This window comes from Lithobates pipiens, unplaced genomic scaffold (assembly GCF_037356315.1).
Source record: "Lithobates pipiens isolate NorthernLeopardFrog02 unplaced genomic scaffold, aLitPip1_a1.2 Scaffold_19, whole genome shotgun sequence".
NCBI classification, from domain to species: Eukaryota; Metazoa; Chordata; class Amphibia; order Anura; family Ranidae; genus Lithobates; species Lithobates pipiens.
In genome coordinates this window covers 45,399,124-45,420,290 of record NW_027507764.1, presented here as the reverse complement: position 1 = coordinate 45,420,290, position 21,167 = coordinate 45,399,124, and the positions used below count along the sequence as shown (strand labels likewise).

At 43.3% G+C, this 21,167-nt stretch overlaps 1 protein-coding gene across 1 annotated transcript in view; it reads right to left on the bottom strand.

Moving 5' to 3' along the window:
* DGKB (diacylglycerol kinase beta) overlaps window positions 1-21,167 on the bottom strand; it is a 662,201-nt gene that overhangs the window by 483,955 nt on the left and 157,079 nt on the right. Inside the window, exon 12 of the mRNA XM_077490704.1 lies at window positions 1,277-1,375. Within this exon, the coding sequence (XP_077346830.1) occupies window positions 1,277-1,375 (99 nt within the window). The remainder of the gene's footprint in view (window positions 1-1,276; window positions 1,376-21,167) is intronic.

Sequence of the window (21,167 nt, the reverse complement as noted above, 5' to 3'; positions counted from 1 at the left end):
GTAAGTCAGGGGGGGGAGAGAAAGAAAGAAAGAAAGAAAGAAAGAAAGGGGGGGGGGGGGGAATTAAAGAAAAGAGAAAGGGGAAGCAAGTACAAAAAAAAAGGAAACAAGAAAAGAAGGGAAAAAGGAAGGAAGAAAGAAGGGAATGAGGGAGGGGGGAAAGGAAAAAAGGAAGAGAAATAAGGGAGGAAAAAAAAGAAAGAAAGAAAGGAGGGAGGGAAAGAGGGAGGGGGGAAATGAAATTAAAAAAGAGAAAGAAGGGAAGAAAAGAAAGAAAGGAAAGAGGGGGAGGGAGGGAAGGAAATAACATGAAAGGAAAAAGGAAGGAAGGAAAGAAAGGAAGAGGGAAGGAAGGGAAAAAAGAAAGAAAGAGGGAAAGAAAGAAGAGAAGGAGGGAGGGAGGAAAGGAACAGAAAGGAAAGGAAAAGGAGAAGAAAGGGAGAAAAAGGAAAGGAAAAGGGAAGAAAGAAAGAAAGAAACAAACAAAGAAAGAAATAAAGAAAGAAAGAGAGAAAGGAGGAAAATAAATGAAACGGAAGGAAAAAATGGAAGAAGGAAAAAAGGGAAATGAAAAAGGAAGGAAGAAAAGAAAGAAACAATCATGGGAGGGGGTGAAAGGGAAGTAAGGGAAGAAAAGAAAGAAAGAAAGAAAGAAAGAAAGGGAGGGTGGAAGGAAATGAAAGGAAAGGAAAAAGGAAGGAAGAAAAGAAAGGAAGAGGGAAGGAATGGAAAAAAATAAGAAAAAGGGAAAGAAAAAGAAAGAAGAAAAAGGGGGAGGGAGGAAAGAGAAAGGAAAGAAAGGGAAAAAAGGAACGGAAAAAAGAAAGATAGAAAGAAAGAAAGGGAAGGAAGGGAGGAATAATTTAATGGAAAAAAAAGAGCCAGATAGATAGATAGATAGATAGATAGATAGATAGATAGATAGATAGATAGATAGATAATTCAGCGTCTGGATCTGAGCTCCCTGCAATGCAGATCTTCACCACACACCCAAAGCACAAACTGACCAGCAGAATACCTTCATCTTTCTGGGAAGTTGGATCTTTAAAAGACGTAAAATGTAGAAGTGACCTGCTCTTCAGTTTCTGGTAAGCACTATATAAGTCATAAAATCTGACTCAGCCTCCATTACAGCTGATCCTGGGGAAGTTTTGCTGTCATCTTAATGGGAAGGTAATATATTAAACACAAGGAAAGCGGTGGCCAGGTGTAATGATTGTGGCTTCAGGCTGGGTTGTCGATATACAAGGATAAACTCGCACAGGTATACACTCACCAGAACCACGGGACAGATGGTGGTGGGGGGTAAGATATGATCCTTTAGGGGTCCGCAATCACATTCAGGTTTCAGGTGGGATGCACATTTGTTGTGAAGCTGTAGGTAAAAGAAAACATTAAAACTTTAACTTCCATTTGTAAAGATTAGAAAAGCGTTGAAAGACCAGTACTTGTTTGCAAAACCATTTGCAAAGTGGAACTCTTTGTGAGCTCATGCAAGCAAATGCATGTAACTTCAACTTGGTAAAAAATATCCTAACGACAGAAAATGCACCACAAATGCATCCCAAACACACTGCAAACACATTACAAATGCATGTAAACACGTGTGTGAAAATGAACACTGAGCACATAAATTGTGGTGCAAACCAGCCCTCAGTCAGCTTCTCAATGGTTTATTAAAATGTGTTAAGGTTTCCAATTCAGCTATCCTCAAACTTCAGGGCCGTCTTTAAGGCAGGGCAAAAGGGGCAGCTGCCCTGGGCCCTGTCATTGTTGTGGGGCCCAAAGCAGCTGCCTTATACTTGCCAACTATCCCAGTTTACATTCCCTTGTCACTTCAAGTTTTAGTCCTGTGCTGTGTCCCGCTATCTCAGTGTGAAGTGCTGCTACCAATGCTGATCAGCTCTGCCCTATTGTTGTGTACAGATGACTCACCTGCAGACCCTGTGTTTACATATAAATAACCAGCAATCATATGTAAATAGAGGCAGTATGCATATGTAAATGGCTGCATTGATTTTTACATGTAGTGTGACTTGAATCGACTAGGGGCGACCTGAAGTCAGATCCTGAGTTGCCCCTGTGTGAACGGGCTCTAAACCCTTGTAAACACGGTCGGACGTTCCGACAACCAAATCTATCGGATTTTGTCCGAAACTGTTGCATACACGCGGTCGGACAAAGTTGTCGGAAAATCCGATCGTTCAGAACGTGATGACGTTATTCCGTTACGATGGGACTACGTTCAGGCTAGTAGCCAATAGCTTTGATGTAGGAATTTGATCTGAGCATGCGTGGCACTTTGTCCGATCGGAATTCTCTACACATGATCGGAGTATGTCCGATCGGAGCATTTTGTCGGAAAATTTTACCAACAAGTTGGAAAACTTGGTCCGTCGGATACTCCGATGGAGACCACACACAGTCGGAATATCCGACAAAACGGTCCGATCGGACACATTCCATCGAATCTCCGACTGTGTGTACAAGGGCTTAGTGTAAGAATCTGTGAGCCCATTTCTACTTATCATTGGAATGTCAAGGTTGGGAGTCAGAACCATATTACCATTACAGAAAAGTTGAGAATCGCTGCTTTGAACTTAAGGCAAGCAGGAAAACAATTATATATATATATATATATATATATATATATATATATATATATATATATATATATATATATATATATATATATAGATATAGATATATATAGATATATATAGATATACAATGTAATATAAACATTTTGTCTTTATTCTCCTTTATATTCACTATAATATATATATATATATATATATATATATATATATATATATATATATTTATTTATTTATTTATATATACACAGTAGCTCACAGAAGTGAGTACACCCCTCACATTTTTGTAAATATTTTATTATATTTTCATGTGACAACACTGAAGAAATGACACTTGGCTACAATGTAAAGTAGTGAGTGTACAGCTTGTATAACAGTGTAAATTTGCCGTCCCCTGAAAATAACTCAACACGCAGCCATTAATGTCTAAACCGCTGGAAACAAAAGTGAGTACACCCCTAAGTGAAAATGTCCAAATTGGATCCAAAGTGTCAATATTTTGTGTGGCCACCATTATTTTCCAGCACTGCCTTAACACTCTTGGGCATGGAGTTCACCAGAGCTTCACAGGTTGGCACTGGAGTCCTCTTCCCCTCCTCCATGAAGACATCACGGAGCTGGTGGATGTTAGAGACCTTTTGCTCCTTCACCTTCTGTTTGAGAATGCCCCACAGATGCTCAATAGGCTTTAGGTCTGGAGACATGCTTGGTCAGTCCATCACCTTTATCCTCAGCTTCTTTAGCAAGGCAGTGGTCATCTTGGAGGTGTGTTTGGGGTCGTTATCATATTGGAATACTGCCCCATGGCCCAGTCTCCGAAGGGAGGGGATCACGCTTGGCTTCAGTATGTCACAGTAGATGTTGGCATTCATGGTTCCCTCAATGAACTGTAGCTCCCCAGTTCCGGCAGCACTCATGCAGCCCCAGACCATGACACTCCCACCACCATGCTTGACTGTAGACATACATTTTTCTTTGTACTCCTCACCTGGTTGCCCCCACACACGCTTGACACCATCTGAACCAAATAAGTTTATCTTGGTCTCATCAGACCACAGGACATGGTTCCAGTAATCCATGTCCTTAGTCTGCTTGTCTTCAGCAAACTGTTTGCGGGTTTTCTTGTGCATCATCTTTAGAAGAGGCTTCCTTCTGGGATGACAACCATGCAGACCAATGTGATGCAGTGTGCGGCGGTCTGAGCACTGACAGGATGACCCCCCAACCCTTCAACCTCTGCAGCAATTCTGGCAGCACTCATTGGGCTAATTGGGCCCAATTTGGGGTGTACTCACTTTTGTTGCCAGAGGTTTAGACATTAATGGCTGTGTGTTGAGTTATTTTGAGAGGACAGCAAATTTACACTGTTATACAAGCTGCACACTTAATTCATTGTAGCAAAGTATCATTCCTTCAGTGTTGTCACATGAAAAGATATAATAAAAATATTTACAAAAATGTGGGGGTGTACTCTCACTTATGTGCGATACGGTGTATATATATATATATATATATATATATATATATATATATATATATAATTATTTTATGTGATAGACCAACACAAAACTGGCACATAATTGTGATGTGGAAGAGAAATGATAAATGTTTTTCAAAATTGTTTACAAATAAATATGTGAAAAGTGTGGGGTACATTTGTATACAACCCCCCCCCCCCCCCAAGACAAAACTTTGTAGAACCACCTTTTTCTTCAATTACAGCTGCAAGTCTTTTTGGGGATGTCTCTACCAGCTTTACACATCGAGAGAGTGACATTTTTGCCCATTCTTCTCTGCAAATGCGCAAGATCTGTTGGATAGGATGGAGGGCATCTGGTTGATCTAAACCAGGGGAGGGCAGCCTGGGGCTACATTTTCCATGAGGCAATGCAAGGCTGGCAGTTACAATTACTCCCAGAGGCATGATAGCTCTGGCTGTATCTTTCGGGTCGTTGTCCTGCTGGAAGGTGACCCTCCGCCCCAGTCTCAAGTCTTTTGCAGACTCTAAAATGTTTTCTTCTAAGATTGCCCTGTATTTGGCTCCATCCATCTTCCCATCAACTATGACCAGCTTCCCTGTCCCTGTTGAAGAAAAGCATCCCCACAACATGATGCTGCCACCACCATGTTTCACCGATGGTGTGTTTAGGGTGATGGCGCAGTGTTCGTTTTCCACGACACATAGCGATTTGTTTTTAGGCCAAAAAGTTCAGTTTTGGTCTCATCTGACCAGAGCACCTTCTTCCACATGTTTGCTGTGTCCCCTGCACATGGCTTCTCGAAAACTGCAAACAGGACTTCTTCTGGCTTTCTTTCAACAATGGCTTTCTTCTTGCCACTCTTCCATAAAGACCAGATTTGTTGAGAGCACGACTAATAGTTGTCCTGTGGACAGATTCTCCCGTCTGAGCTGTTGATCTCTGCAGCTCCTCCAGAGTTACCATGGGCCTCTTGGCTGCTTCTCTGATGAATGCTCTCCTTGCCCGGCCTGTCAGTTTAGGTGGACGGCCATGTCTTGGTAGGTTTGCATTTGTGCCATACTCTTTCCATTTTTGGATGATGGATTGAACAGAGCTCCGTGAGATGTTCAACGCTTGGAATATTTTTTGATAACCTAACCTTGCTTTAACCACTTCCCGACCGCCGACAGAATGGCACGGGCAGGCATAAGGGCTTACATGTACGTCCTTGCCTGCCCGCGGGTCGGGGGCCCGATCGGGCCCCCGCCCGGTGCCTGCGGCGGTCGGTATTCGTTCGGGAGCGATCCCGGACGAGGGGACGGCCATTCATTCATGGCCACCCCCTCGCGATCGCTCCCGACGAATGAAAATGCTCCGTGACATCACTTCCTCTCCTGTAATGTAAACACAGGAGAGGAAGTGATGTAATCTCTCCTCCGTGTCGGTATTTTTCATTCCGACACCGAGGAGAGAGGATCGGTGAGTTGCACCAACACGACACTACACAGTAGAACATGCCAGGCACACTCACACCCCCCCGATCACCCCCCCAATTACCCCTGCCCACCAGTCACAGTGTGACTGCCCCTGCCCACCAGTCACACCAATGTCATTTTTTTTTTTTTTTTTTTTTTTTGCATTGGTGTCATTTGTGACTGTAATAACTGTTAGGGCAGTTAGGGTTAGCCCCCTTTAGTTCTAATGTACCCCCCTAACCCCCCCAATAAAGGTTTAACCCCGTGATCACCCCCCGTCACCAGTGTAACTAAGGCTGGGTTCACATTGCAGCGGTTTATGAGAACGAATGTGATTCGCACCGCACTGCAGTGCAAATCACATCCGATCTCTGTGCGATTCGAGTTCAGCCATACAGATAGTATGGCTGAATTCGTGTCGCACCCGCCGCACCCGCCGCACCCGCCGCAAATTCGCACGGGACCCTTTTTTTGGCCCGCAGCAGAATCGGATCGCATGGGTGTTCACACCATGCGATCCGAGTTTGCAGATCGCACTGCGATATGCGAACTGATCTGGGGGTGTCATTAACATTTCACTGACACTCCCAGCAGTTCGCATAGGGCAGTGTGAACTGCCGCCGGGAGGCATGCGATGCGGGAACCCGCCACGGATTCGTGGCGTTCCCGCATCGCTCCAGTGTGAACCCAGCCTAAAAAGCGATCGTTTTTCTGATCGCTGTATTAGTGTCACAGGTGACGCTAGTTAGGCAGGTAGGTATTTAGGTTCGCCGCAGCTTTTTATAGCGCCAGGGACCCCCATATACTACCGCATAAAGCCCCCTGATTGCCCCCTAGTTAACCCTTTCACCAGTGATCACCATATAACTGTTACAGGTGACGCTGGTTGGTTAGCTATTTTTTTATAGTTTCAGGGCACCCGCCATTTATTACCTAGTCTCACTAGTGTACCCCTAAATTTAGGGGTGTCTACTTTCCAAAATGGGGTCATTTGGGGGGGGTTTGTGCCATCTTGGCATTTTATGGCCTTCAAAACTGTAACGCCCTTAGAAAGCCTGAAGGCGGTGCTTGGTTTTCGGGGCCCTGTACGCGGCTAGGCTCCCAAAAAGTCCCACATATGTGGTATCCCCGTACTCAGGAGAAGCAGCAGAATTTATTTTGGGGTGTCATTTCACATATGCCCATGGCATGTGTGAGCAATATATCATTTAGTGACAACTTTGTGAAAAAAAAATAAAAAAAAAATTTAAGTTTGTAATTTTCCCGCAACTTGTGGCAAAATATAAAATATTCCATGGACTCAAAATGCTTCTCAGCAAATAGCTTGGGGTGTCTACTTTCTAAAATGGGGTCATTTGTGGGGGTTTTGTGCCATCTTGGCATTTTATGGCCTTCAAAACTGTAATAGGTAGTGAGAAGTGAAATCAAAAATTTACGCCCTTAGAAAGCCTGAAGGCGGTGCTTGGTTTTCGGGGCCCCGTACGCGGCTAGGCTCCCAAAAAGTCCCACATATGTGGTATCCCCGTACTCAGGAGAAGCAGCAGAATTTATTTTGGGGTGTCATTTCACATATGCCCATAGCATGTGTGAGCAATATATCATTTAGTGGCAACTTTGTGTAAAAAAAAATAATAATTTTTTTTTTGTCATTATTCAATCGCTTGAGGCAAAAAAATAAAATATTCAATGGGCTCAACATACCACTTATCAATTTCCTTAGGGTGTCTACTTTCCAAAATAGGGTCATTTGGGGGGGTTTCGTACTGCCCTGCCATTTTAGCACCTCAAGAAATGAGATAGGCAGTCGTAAACTAAAAGCTGCGTAAATTCCAGAAAACGTACCTAAGGCCGCGTACACACGGGCGGACTGTTCGCCCAACCTTGTCCGCTGAACAGTGTTTGGGCGGACAGTCCGCTCGTGTGTGGGGCTTCAGCGGACAGTTTCAGCGGACAGTTGGACGAACAAGGTCTTACGGAAATTCCGAAAAACTGTCCGCTGAAACAAGGTTTCAGCGGACTGTTCGCTCGTGTGTAGGCTTGTTCGGCCAACTAAGTCTCGCGCATGCTCAGAAAGGATTTCCACGTCGGAAGGTTGCATTGCAGTGTATTGGACGTCGAAATTTTCGATCCGTCGTGCGTGCCGAAACGTCATCGCGCACGGTTTCAGCAAACTGTTCGTCCGTCGTGTGTGGCCATGTCCGTCCATGCTAAGTTTGAGCGGACTGTTTGCCGAAACTGTTGGACGGACAAAGTTGGGCGAACAGTCCGCGCGTGTGTACGCGGCCTTAGTTTGTAGATGTGACAACTTTTGCGCAAACCAATAAATATACAGTTATTGACTTTTTTTTTACCAAAGACATGTGGCTGAATACATTTTGGCCTAAATGTATGACTAAAATTGAGTTTATTGGATTTTTCTAATAACAAAAAGTAGAAAATATCATTTTTTTTCAAAATTTTCGGTCTTTTTACGTTTATATCGCAAAAAATAAAAATCGCAGAGGCAATCAAATACCATCAAAAGAAAGCTCTATTTGTGGGAAGAAAAGGACGCAAATTTTGTTTGGGTACAACATTGCATGACCGCGCAATTACCAGTTAAAGCAGCGCAGTGCCAAATTGTAAAAAGACCTCTGGTCATTTACCAGCAAAATGGTCCAGTCTGAAAGTGGTTAAACTTCTCCACAACATTATCCCTGACCTGTCTGGTGTGTTCCTTGGCCTTGTTTGCTATGGTTCTCTTACAAACACCTGAGGGCTTCACAGAACAGCTGTATTTATACTGAGATTAAATTACACACAGGTGGACTCTATTTACTAATTAGGTGACTTCTGAAGGCAATTAGTTCCACTAGATATTAGATAGGGGTATCAGAGTAAAGGAGGCTGAATACAAATGGATGCCACACTTTTCACATATTTATTTGTAAAAAAAAATGTGAAAACCATTTATAATTTAGTTTTTGTCTATCACATACAATCCCAATAAAATACATTTACGTTTTTGGTTGTAAAATAACAAAATGTGGAAATTTGATGTGAATACTTTTTGAAGGCACTGTATATAAAGTATAATTCAACTCCAGCTAAAACCTTTTTTTTTTTTTTAGCTAATCTTAAAAATGTGGCTAATGCTGTGTACATGCGACCGTTTTTTCCATCAGAATAAACTCTGGCAGTCTTTCCGACGGAGTTCCACTGAAACGGACTTGCCCACACGTGATCACACCAAAGTCCGTTCGTTTAGAACACGATGACGTACGAAGGGACTAGAAAAGAAAGTTCAATAGCCAGTAGCCAATAGCTGCCCTTGCGTAGTTTTTGGTCCGTCGGAATAGCATACAGACGAACGGTTTTCCCGACAGGAATTGATTCCGTCGGAAAGATTGAAAACGTGTTCTATTTCTAGGTCCATCAGAATTTTTGAAAGAAAAAGTCAGATGAAGCCCACACACGATCGGATTATCCGATGAAATTATTCCGTCTGACCTTTTCTGCCGGAAAGTTCGACCGTATGTACGTGGCATTAGTGTAGACTCAGATTTGCATTAACCTCCCTGGCGGCGATCCCGAGTCTGGCTCGGGTTGGGATTTCAGTACCATAAGCGGTAACCCCGAGCCAGACTCGGGATCGCATCGCTGGATACAGGGAGAGTTACTTACCTTGTCCCCTGGATCCAGTGATGTCCTCCACGCTGTGTGAGCGAGCTGTCCTCCGCTCGATTCACACAGTGCCCAAGTGCTGCCGAACTCCGCTCCCTGCGACGTTACGGCGCACGGGAGTGGAGATCGGCGCCAAATTCAAAAAAGTAAAAACACACAATACACACACAGTACTGTAATCTTACAGATTACAGTGCTGTATAAAACAATACACACCCCCTTTGTCCCTAGTGGTCTGTCCAGTGCCCTGCATGCACTTTTATATTATAAATACTGTTTTTTCTGCCTGGAATTTGGAGATTGCCCATAGCAACCAAAACGTGTCCCTTTATGTCAAAAAGGATTTTAGACCAACTAGAAAATAGCGATAATAAATTAGAATCACTTGCAGAATTAAGCGATAGCGATTTGTGGGGAAATTCGTCATCAAACACTAAATCTAATGACAGCGACAATTCTACAAATGAGCAAATTTCAGTGTTTTTGGATTTGATTACATGATTGAATAATTTTTATTATTATTTATTATATTATAAATTTTATCATAACTGGGATGTCTGCTAGACTCTGGTTTGAACAGATTTAAGAGAGTTATTCCTAATGCCGCGTACACACGACCGGACTTTTCAACATCAAAAGTCCGACGGAATGATTCCGGCAGACCATTCGATCGTGTGTGGGCTGCAGCGGACTTTTGATTTGCAAAAGTCTAACAGACTTTAGAAATGGAACATGTTTCAAATTTTTCCGCCAGAACTCCGCCGGACCCAGTTCCTACCGAGAAATCCGCTTGTGTGTATGCTAGTCCGACGGACTAAAACCGACGCGAGGGCAGCTATTGGCTACTGGCTATGAACTTCCTTATTCTAGTCCGGTCGTACGTCATCACGTTCGAATCCGTCGGACTTTGGTGTGATTGTGTGTGGCCAAGTCCGTTCATTCGGAAAGTCCCTCAGAACTCCGTCAGAACTCCGTCGAAAGTCTGTCGGACCTAGTCCCTCGAAAAGTCCGGTCGTGTGTACGTGACATTAGAATTGCAGGCCTACAATATAAAACGCCAAATTTCCATGCAAAATAATTGTACCGATTTCAGCACCTAAAATCAGAACTAATCATACCGCCAGGGAGGTTAAGAGTTAACTTCAGGGAGGCAAGTTAGGAAGGTTTGTTATTTTCTTTTTATATCTTATAGTTTTTTTTTTAAATAATTACTTAATTTTACAAATAAATATTTAATACAAGGGACATCTATGGTACGACCACAGCACAGAAGGATTTCTGCAGCAAGAACATTGCTTTTAGAGTGTCTCTTTCTAATTAAAAGTCTGGTTGGAGCTGTTCAGAGATGTTACACTCCACTGATTCAGCTGTGTATGTAAATTTGAGCTCTGTACAACAGGGTATTTTTTTTTTTTTTCAGCAAAGCAGTTAAGATTAACCTGTGAACGTGGCAGGTGGCTGGGAATCATAAGCATCATTTTTTTTTTTTTGTTCATATGTACCTGATTAAAAAAAAATGAAATTGCATTTTTTTCTTTTTTTGTGAACATATTAAGGGAAATGCATTCAGAAACACTATAGATCCATTTACATGTTAAGGGTTTATTTCCAGGGCTAGGTGAAATAAGAACATTGCCCTTCTCCATGTTTTTTTCCTCTTGTCTTTTTCCTGCTGTTATGGACAATTCACATACTCAGCTAACAGCAAATCCAGCGTTGACCTGCTGTGATCTGATGCAAACTCACTAGCCATCGTGGTTGTGGACATCATCGGGAGCTGGTTTCTTCTTTCTGGTCCAGGTAGACCAGCCTCCTGGTAAGGCTCCACTGGGTCCACCTTCCTCCAGCCATTGTATGGAACCTGAAGCCTTCTGGGGTATCTGATGTGCAACTCCCAGGAGGCTTCAGGTGACATCATTCTTGCATATGTGAGAATGGTGATCCAGTGTCAAGGATAACGAAAAAAAAAAAAAACCCACATTTTTCTATTTTTTTGCTGATTTCCATTTTTCTTTACTTCGGTGAAGAGTAGTTATGATTTATACCAGGTTTTAATTTTCATCTGGGGAGATAGTTCTTGTCTATGTGATGACTAGGGATGAGCCGAACACCCCCCAGTTCGGTTTGCACCAGAACCTGCGAACGGACCGAAAGTTCGCACGAACATTAGAACCTTATTAATTACAATGGACGCGAACGTTCGAAATCTAAAGTGCTAATTATAATGGCCAATATGCATGTTATTGTCCTAAAAAGGGTTTGAGGACCCGTGTCCTGCCCCAGGGGACATGTATCAATGCAAAAAGAAGTTTTAAAAACTGACGTTTTTCCGCGATGTTAGGGATCTCCCTCTCTACACAACTTAAAATGAGCATTACGTCAATATCACCCTTCTCCTGGGTGCCCAATAGTTCCATATCTTATTTAGGTATTCAGCTGACTTCCCCAGCCTCCCTGATTCTGCGTACTAACATTGCTCTGCTGACCAGGAGGCTTCAGAAAATGGCTACATCGCTTCTTTCCATAAAAGCCTCCTGGGCAGGCAGAATTGCTTTAGCTAAAATGTTCCTACTGCCGCATGTTCTTTATATGTTTAGAACGATACCTGTGCCTATGTTGAAACCAGATATTGCTATGCTGCAAAGAATCATTAACAATTTTGTATGGGCGAACCGCAAGCCACGTATTAGAGCCACACTACTTAATATTCCAACTAGATTTGCTGGGTTGGGAGTCCCAGACCTTAGAGCCTATTACAAGGCCATCATATTGGACCAATCTAGAAAACTGTGGGACTCAGCTTCACCACAACCATGGACCTTGATCGAATCTGCAGTTATGTCACATTCCCCCTCTCACTTGCTAGCAGCTATTTGGATGGGTCTACACTCTACACACTTTCATCTCCCAACTGTCAAGGCCCTCATGAATAACTGGAAGGCGATTGTGCAATCATCAGGTGGCGTACATGCCCAAGCCCTTTATCACTTCCCGCTTGCCTCCATCTCGCTTCTAGCGCAGGATCTTCCACTTCTTGATTGGACCCGGAAAGGCATAAAAACCCTGGGGGACCTGTTTCAAAAGGGGCAACTTAGGTCCTTTCAACAGCTTTCACAGCTATTCAATATCCCCAGCAAGGACTTCTATGTCTACCTAAGGATACGTCATGTTCTAACCTCTATCCCGACCTCAGCCAACTCTATAACTAAAGACATAATGCAAATATTTTCCGCAACCAACCTCAAGATACGAGGCATATCACACTTTTACGGACTCCTAATGAAACCCCATACGGATCAAACCATACCAGTGATTTCCTCCTGGGAACGTACTTTGCAAATACAAACCCCACCATCGCTTTGGTACCGAGCAATCAGGTTGCCTGCAGTGGTATCTAGGAACGTCTCCCACTGGGAAACGGTAATGAAAATCCTTTACAGATGGTATTTCACTCCGACAAAACTGGCAAAGATTTTTCCATCCCAATCGAGTAAATGCTGGAGAAAGTGTGACCAGGAGGGGCACATTTTCCATATTTGGTGGGAATGTTTCCCCATTAAGTCTTTCTGGACGGACATACAGGAGGTTACTGATCCATCTCTAACTTTGACACCGCAGACGGCTCTTTTTGGTCTTGACATTGCCTCATGGCCCTCAAAATTCCACCCCATCATCACGCACATACTCATAGCAGCGAGATTGGCCATTTCCCGTTGTTGGAAACAAACTTGCCCACCAACCATTTCTGACGCCATTAAGATCTTAAATGAACACCTATTGATGGAATTCCTTTTCGCAAAGGCGCATATGTCCTTAGGGAAATTTTACAACAATTGGCAATATTGGTTATCTGACCCTAGAGCTGTACTATGCACTTAATTCTATTATATCCTATTATGCCCCGCCACTAATACTCTCCTTTTGGGGACGATTGAGGCACATTTGTGCTACTCATAGATTAAGAAGAGCCCTCTGCGGTTGATTCGGCCTTATCTAATCTTATCTTATCGTATCGTATCGCAGTTTGATCTGTGAGGTGCAAATTTTTAAAGGTACTTCCAGGCCATAGTTCACGGCCTACTTCACCCTGTACGATTACTTTCTCCCTTTGTGTCCCTGATCCTTGCGTGGATGCTCTGGAGAGGTAGGGATAGAGATAGTCCCTTCCTCCCAGTAGTCATCATCCACCATGGATGCTATGCACTGCTTCTCAATACTTTTGTCCTTCCCTTTTTCAATTTTCTGTTTTGAGACTCTTGTTTTGGCTAGTTCTATGCTATTGTTGCATATATTTTGTACTGCTAAGCCATTGTGAAACTTGATGTACATTATGCTTTGTCTTCAATAAAATCCTTTAACCACTTGCTTACTGGGCACTTAAACCCCCCTCAGTCCCAGACCAATTTTCAGCTTTCAGCGCTGATGCACTTTGAATGACAATTGCGCGGGCATACAACACTGTACCCAAATGAAATTTTTATCATTTTTTTCCCACAAATAGAGCTTTCTTTTGGTGGTATTTAGTTACAGCTCGGAGTTTTATTTTTTGCTAAACAAACAAAAAAAGATGCAAAAAAAAAAAAAAAAAATCATGTTTTAATAGTTTGTTATAAAATTTTGCAAACGGGTCATTTTTCTCCTTCATTGAAGTGCGCTGATAAGGCGGCACTGATAGGCTGCATTGGTGGGCACTGATGGGCTGCATTGGTGGGCACTGATAGGCTGCATTGGTGGGCACTGATAGGCTGCACTGGTGGGCACTGATAGGCATAGTTAAGGCGGCACTAATAGGCACAGATAAGGCGGCACCGATGGGCACAGATAAGGCGGCACTGATAAGCAAAGATGGGCACAGATAAGATGGCACGGATGGGTGGCACGGATAAGTGGCACGGATGGGTGGCACGGATAGGCACTGATAGGTACCACAGATAGATGGGACTGATGGGCACTGATAGGTGGCACTGATAGGTGGCTCTGATAGGTGGCACTGCTGGGCACTGATGGGCGGCACTGCTGGGCACTGATGGGCGGCACTGCTGGGCACTGATGGGCGGCACTGGGGTGCAGCACCTTTGAGGCAGATTGGGTGGCACTGTGGGTGGCACTGTGGGTGGCACTGTGGGGTGGCACTGTGGGGTGGCACTGTGGGTGGCACTGTGGGTGGCACTGTGGGCATTATGGGCACAGACGGGGGGCACTTACTTTTACTTTGTTAAACTTCAGGATGGCACTGCGGGAGGCAGGTGGGCACTGGCAGGTGGCATGTGGTGACTTTCATTGCTGGCCGTGATCGGGACTGATGTCCCGATCACGGCCGCCGGTGATCGGCTTTTTTTTTTTCTCCTCGCGCTGTTAGCGCGAGGAGGAATAATAGCCGATTACCGGCTCCGTTCTATCACATGATCAGCTGTCATTGGCTGACAGCTGATCACGTGATAAGGGGTCGGGATCGACCCCTTACACGGATCGGTGATCAGGCGAGTCTCACGGACTCGCCGATCACAGAGCGCGCCGCGCGCGCCCCTCAGGGGGCGCGCAGGCCGCTCGTAACCGGGACGACGTCAATAGACGTTGTCCCGGAAATCTAGGTCCGCGCTAATGCCGTCATTCGGCAATAGCGCGGTACCCAAGTGGTTAAAAAAAAAAAAAAAAACTGAAGTTTGTTCTGGAGCAGTCATTTTAATGATGCATAAAGTGAAAAGAAAAGTGAAATATTCCTTTAAATATCGTACCTGGGTCCTGGGTGTCTAAAGTATGCCTGTGAAGTGGCACGTGTTTCCCATGTTTAAAACAGTCCCTGCACAAAATGACATTTGTAAAGGGAAAAAGGCCATTTAAAACTGCTTGCGGCTTTAATGTCTTGTCCTTGCAATATGGATGAAAATCTTTGAGAAAAATGGCATGGCTACCCCATCAGCTCCCCTACCCATTACCAGCCCCTTTGGGTCTTGTATGGATATTAAGGGGAACCCTGAACCCAAAATATGTTATGTTAATTTTAGGCAGCTGCCTGTGATGCACAAATGAACTACACAACACCAGCAACGAGGGGGTAGATTCAGGTGCATGCTGTGCAGGAGGCACACTAAACTGACTGAATATTAGGCAGCTGCCTTTGATGCACAAATAAACTACACAACACCAGCAATGGGGGGGGGTTAGATTCAGGTGTATGCTGTGCAGGAGGCAAACTACACCCACTGTAACAGCGCTAGGTTAGGAAGCAAAGCAAAGCTGACACTGTCCCTGCCTATCCTGCTCTCTCCCTGAACACTACACTCACTGTAAGAGAGATATCTAAAGAAATAAAGTACAGCTGACACTGTCCCTGCCTATCCTTCTCTCTATGAACGCTGCAACACACTACACAAGGCCGCCGCGCTGGCGGCCTTGTATAGTGTGGGGCGTGTACTATACCCCCTGAGCTATAATTGGCCACAGGCATCCAACCTGTGGCCAATTATGGCTCTCCTCGCTGCCGGCGCTGTGATTGGCCAAGCATGCGGGGTCACAGCCAGCAATGCACTGCGACTGGCGCAGTGCATTGTGGGCCTTTCGTATCACACGAATTTGATGCGAACGGCCCACAAAGTTCTGGTTTTGACGAACGGACGAACGGCCGATGTTCGATTTGAACATGGGTTTGAATCGAACACCGGGCTCATCCCTAGTGATGACAGCTCAAGAAATGGGGCTGCCATTAAAAACCCAAATAAAAAATAAAATAAAAAACCCCCAAAATATTTTTACTTTTTTGCTGATTTCCATTTTTCGTTACTTCGGTGAAGAGTAGTTATGATTTATACCAGGTTTTAATTTTCATCTGGGGAGATACTTCTTGTCTATGTGATGACAGCTCAAGAAATGGGGCTGCCATTAAAAACCTAAATAAAAAATAAAATATTAAACCCCCCAAAAAAATAATTTTTTTGCTGATTTCCATTTTTCCTTACTTCGTTGAACAGTAGTTATGATTTATACCAGGTTTTAATTTTCACCTGGGGAGATACTTCTTGTCTATGTGATGACAGCTCAAGAAATGGGGCTGCCGTTTTAACCTGAACAGGAAGCCTAAGCACCAAAAAAAACTTTGTCAGAACTCCCCACTCTGCCAATAATGCATTTGTTTTTGTTTTTTGTTTGTATCCCCAATTGTAGAACTTTCCATCACTTCCTGTCTTAAAAAGAAAAGAAAAAAAGATGGAAACAGCTTTCCATCAGGGGACATAATAACAGGGATGGCAATAAGAACCTGACAAAGGCCCCAGGCCCTCCTTGCAAAACAAAGGTTTTGGCTGAAGTTGGGCTTTAAGTTTAGGGCAAGGAGAAAGAAAGAAAGAAAGAAAGAAAGAAAGAAAGAAAGAAAGAAAGAAAGAAAGAAAGAAAGAAAGAAAGAATGAAAGAAAAAAGTTCTTCTTTAAGGAACCAAATTAAAGTGTCAACTCTTTAAATTTTTATTCAATATTCTACTTTGGTATATTATGCAGTAAATTAGCAAAACCGTATGAGCCTTTTGCTCACTTAAAAGATCTGCACTTCAGAGATTGCTAATTTATGCAAGGTGAACAGTATGAAGCATGTCTCCCTATTTCAGTCACAGCAACATTTGTAAACTTTAAATTACGTTTTGGCAGTAGGTGTTTTTTGGTGTTAAATATTTGAATATTTAAATTTATATTTACAACATAAATATTTTAGGCAAATATGTAGATGAAGTCACTTCAGCCTTAGTAGAATTTTCTGTATTTTTTTTTTAACTAACTTTTTTTTTTTTAACTAGTCTATAATATATTTATGTTACAATAAAACTTTTGTGTCTTGGATGCACTCCATTAGTTAAGCCAGCCTTTTTCAACCTAACATAGAGGAACCCTTGAAATAACTTTCCAGTCTCAGGGAACCCCGGTTAAACATTACTATATCTACAGCCGATGATACATTAGTGATGGTCGGTGGGAAGAATGCTCCTTCCATGTGTGGCCATTGGGAAGAATTACCCCTTTACAGATAGCTAAAAAGATCATTGGTGTCAATGGGAAGAGGCAGAAATTGTTCATTGCTCAAGGAACGGCTATCAACCTCTGGAGGTATCCTAGGGTTTCAGGGAACCCTCGTTGAGATCAGTGGCGGCTGGTGGTACTTTTTTTTTGGGGGGGGCCAAGCAGTGCACCCACAGCCACCTTTCCCCGAGGTTGGTCAGGTCACCATCACCACCACACCCCCCCCCCATTCTGCACCCCCCACCCCCCGGTCGGTCGAACGGTTACAAGCCATACCCCATCTATGATGTGGGCAGTGCTCCCCTCTGGGCGACGAGTGGTGTCTTCCCCTGGGTCTCCTCCTCAGCCTCACAACAGCTTCCACCATGCATCTTCTCCCTCCTCCTCTTAGGTCAATTGGAACACTTCTCCTTTAGGCCAACGGGAAACGGGTCTCCAACCCACTTCCTGATTGAATGGGAGGAGAATCAGAAAGGGAATAGCAGATATTTATTGTCACACAACTGGCTCTGGTTCTAATCCCGTGCTTCATAAAAAAAAAAACAATTGGAATCCATGCGTCCGGTGCCCCACATGTAGATTAGGGGGCCAGATGCATGGATGGGGGGGGGGCGGTGCCCCTGCGCCCTGCATTACAGGCTCCCACTGGTTGGGATACCCTGAGTTGGGCTACATATTTCTCTAAATCAGTAGTCTCTTTTTAGACTAAAAGAACTTGCCTAGCTAGTATGAAAAGGTTGGTTAAACAAGAAGTGGTGTAGTCAGGAAGTGATAAAACAGGAAGTGAAATTGTGGGTAGAAGTTGACCTAGCCTTTTGGTGAGCAGACAGAGCTGGAGACAAGGGAAGAAAGAGAATACCTGTGATGATAATGAGGTCTACATGAGGTTGCACACCATGGACATTTCATTTCTCCAAAATCCGCAAGTCAGTGGCAAAACAAGATTTCAATCTTGTGTATGGGGACAGACAAAGTTGTGAAACACATCTCATGTCACCACCCACTAAAATAACCAACTGGAGACAGTAAGAAGGCTATAAATAATGCTCAGCTTGGATCTGAAAAGTCCAACAGACTTAAATTAAGTGCCCTCATAAATGAAAGGATAGCTAAACAGCACTTGGAAGAGCCTGAAAAGCTGAAGACTCTTAATACAATCTTAATAATCTTAATACAATCTTAATACAATATGATAATTTCATAATTAATGCTAGGTCGGCGCAACATTAATAACGAGCATCCAAAAAAATGTATAAGCCCTTGTACACACGGTCGGACATTCCGACAACCAAATCCAGCGGATTTTGTCCGACGGATTTTGTCCGACGGATTTTGTCCGAAACTGTTGCATACACACGGTCGGACAAAGTTGTCAGAAAATCCGATTGTACTTAACGTGACATTATTTAGTTACGACGGGACTACGTTCAGGCTAGTAGCCAATAGCTTTGGTCTAGGAATTTGATCTGAGCATGCGTGGCACTTTGTCCGATTGGAATTCTCTACACATGATCGGACAAAGTCCGATCGGATCATGTTGTCGGAAAATTTTATAGCCCAGCTGGAAAATTTGGTCCGTCGGATACTCCGACAGAAACAGTCCGATGGAGCCCACACACTGTCGGATTATCCGACAACACGGTCCTAATGGACATTGTCCATCGGAATGTCCGACCGTGTGTACAAGGTCTAAGACAACAACAATCGGTCCAAGACTGAACATCCCTTTTTATTATGAAGTGCAGAAAATTGATGAGACACATTACTCTTATTGCGGAAGACATATATAAAACCAATCCATGTTTTTAAGCACTCATGGAAACCTTGGGTAGAAGAGTGTATTAGGTAACCTAATGATACAGTTCTATTAAAACTCTGTTTTACCAAATGAGTATTGCTAAGGCCCCTTTCACATGGGCATCCCTATGTGCAAACGGATGCAAGCGGTTGTCAACTGTTTACGTCCATTTTTCATCCGCTTCTGTAAACCTCTTACTAACTGCCCCATAGCAGATTTACTGCTACAGGGTGGCTCTCCTGCCCATAATCACATGTATATATGTGATTCTGCACTTCAGCCTACAGGGGGCGCGCATGTGCCACTAGCAGCCTGCTTCTGCTGTGATTATTGAGAGCAGATGCAGATCTGCGGGCTCCGGGCACTGGATTTCTGACGACACCCACCGATCGTCAGGCAGTGACACAGAACGGAGCTCTGCCTATGTATACAAGGCAGATCTGACAATGGGGGGAGGGATTTATTTTTTGTCCCTGCAAAGCTGGAATAAAATCCATCACTTCCCTTAGTAAAAGCAGCACACACAGAAAACAAAAACACTTTGATCGCCCTTGATGTTCAACCCCTCCCCAGCCAGTGTCATTAGTACAGTGACAGTGTATATTTTTAGCACTGATCACTGTATTAGTTTCACTGTTTGCTGCAAAGTTTCAAGTGTCAGTTAGTGTCCGACTATCCACCACAATATCACAGTCCCACTATAAGTTGGTGACTGCCGCCATTACTAGTAGAAAAAAATAAAAATAAATACAAATTCCATTATATAGCCCATAGTTTTTATATGCTATAACTTTTGCGCAAACAAATCAATATACACTTATAGGATTTTTTTTTTTTCACTAAAAATATGTAGCAGAATACAAATTGGCCTACATTTATGAAGAAATTAGATTTTTCTACATTTTTATTAGATATGTTTTATAGCAGAAATGAAAAAATATTGTTTTTGTTTTTTCAAAATTGTTGGTCTTTTTTTTGTTTATAGCACAAAAAAAATGCAGATGTGATCAAATACCACCAAAATAAAGCTCTATTTGTGGTGAAAAAAATGACAAATTTTCTTTGTGTACAGTGTTGTACAACCACACAGATGTCAGGGTAATGCAGTGTCATATTGCAAAAAAAAAGGGCCAGGTCATGAAGGGGGGTAAATCTTCCAGAGTTCGTCTGCATTTTGCATTTTTGCATTTTGCATTTTTGTTCCATTTAAAAAAATGGAAGCGGACGAAAAACAGATGTAGACAGATGAAAAACAGATGTAAATGGATGAAAAACAGATGTTAGGCCCCTTTCACACAATCGGTCTGTTTTTCATGTATCCGTCAACGGATGACAATGCATTCCTATGGGCAAACGGATGACCATCCGTTACCATCCGTTCACTTCCGCTTCAGATCCTATCCGTTTTATTTGAACATACAAAGGTATGTCGAGATATTAACTAACATTAACAGACAATGTCACATCAACATCAACGTCCGATCAGTTAAGATCCGTCTGGAATAAATTAAGTTTTTTTTGTTTATATGTGAACTCAACCTCAGGCAGCTTCAGTAACATGGGATGGGTCCAAAATCGACTAATGGCGCGTACACACGATCGGAATTCTCGTCAGAAAAAGCTCTGATGGTTTTTCCGGCAGAATACCGATGGAATTTGGCTCAAGCTGTCTTGCCTACACACGGTCACACCAAATTCCGCGGTGACGTACAACACGTATGACGGGACTAGAAAAAGGAAGTTCAATAGCCAGTAGCCAATAGCTTCCGTCTCGTAATTGAATCTGAGCATGCGTGATTTTTGGCATGTCGGAATTGCATACACACGATCGGGATTTCTGATAGAAAGTTTTTCCGTTGGCAAAATTGAGAACATGCTATCAATTTTTGGCTGGCGGAAATTCAGAAAGCTAAATTCCGATGGAGCGTACACACGGTCGCATTTTCCGATGAAAAGCTCTCATCGGTCTTTTTCTGCCCGGAATTCCGATCGTGTGTACACGGCATAAGTCTCCTAGCCGCAATCTGCTTTTTCTTGCTCTCCATTCTCCTCATATAGGCAAATATGAGAAACAATGTCACGCTGTCCCAAAAATTGTTGGAATCCATCGCACAACGCAGATAGCACACACAAAGACACAGCGAGGACAATGCTTTCTGGGTAATGTCATC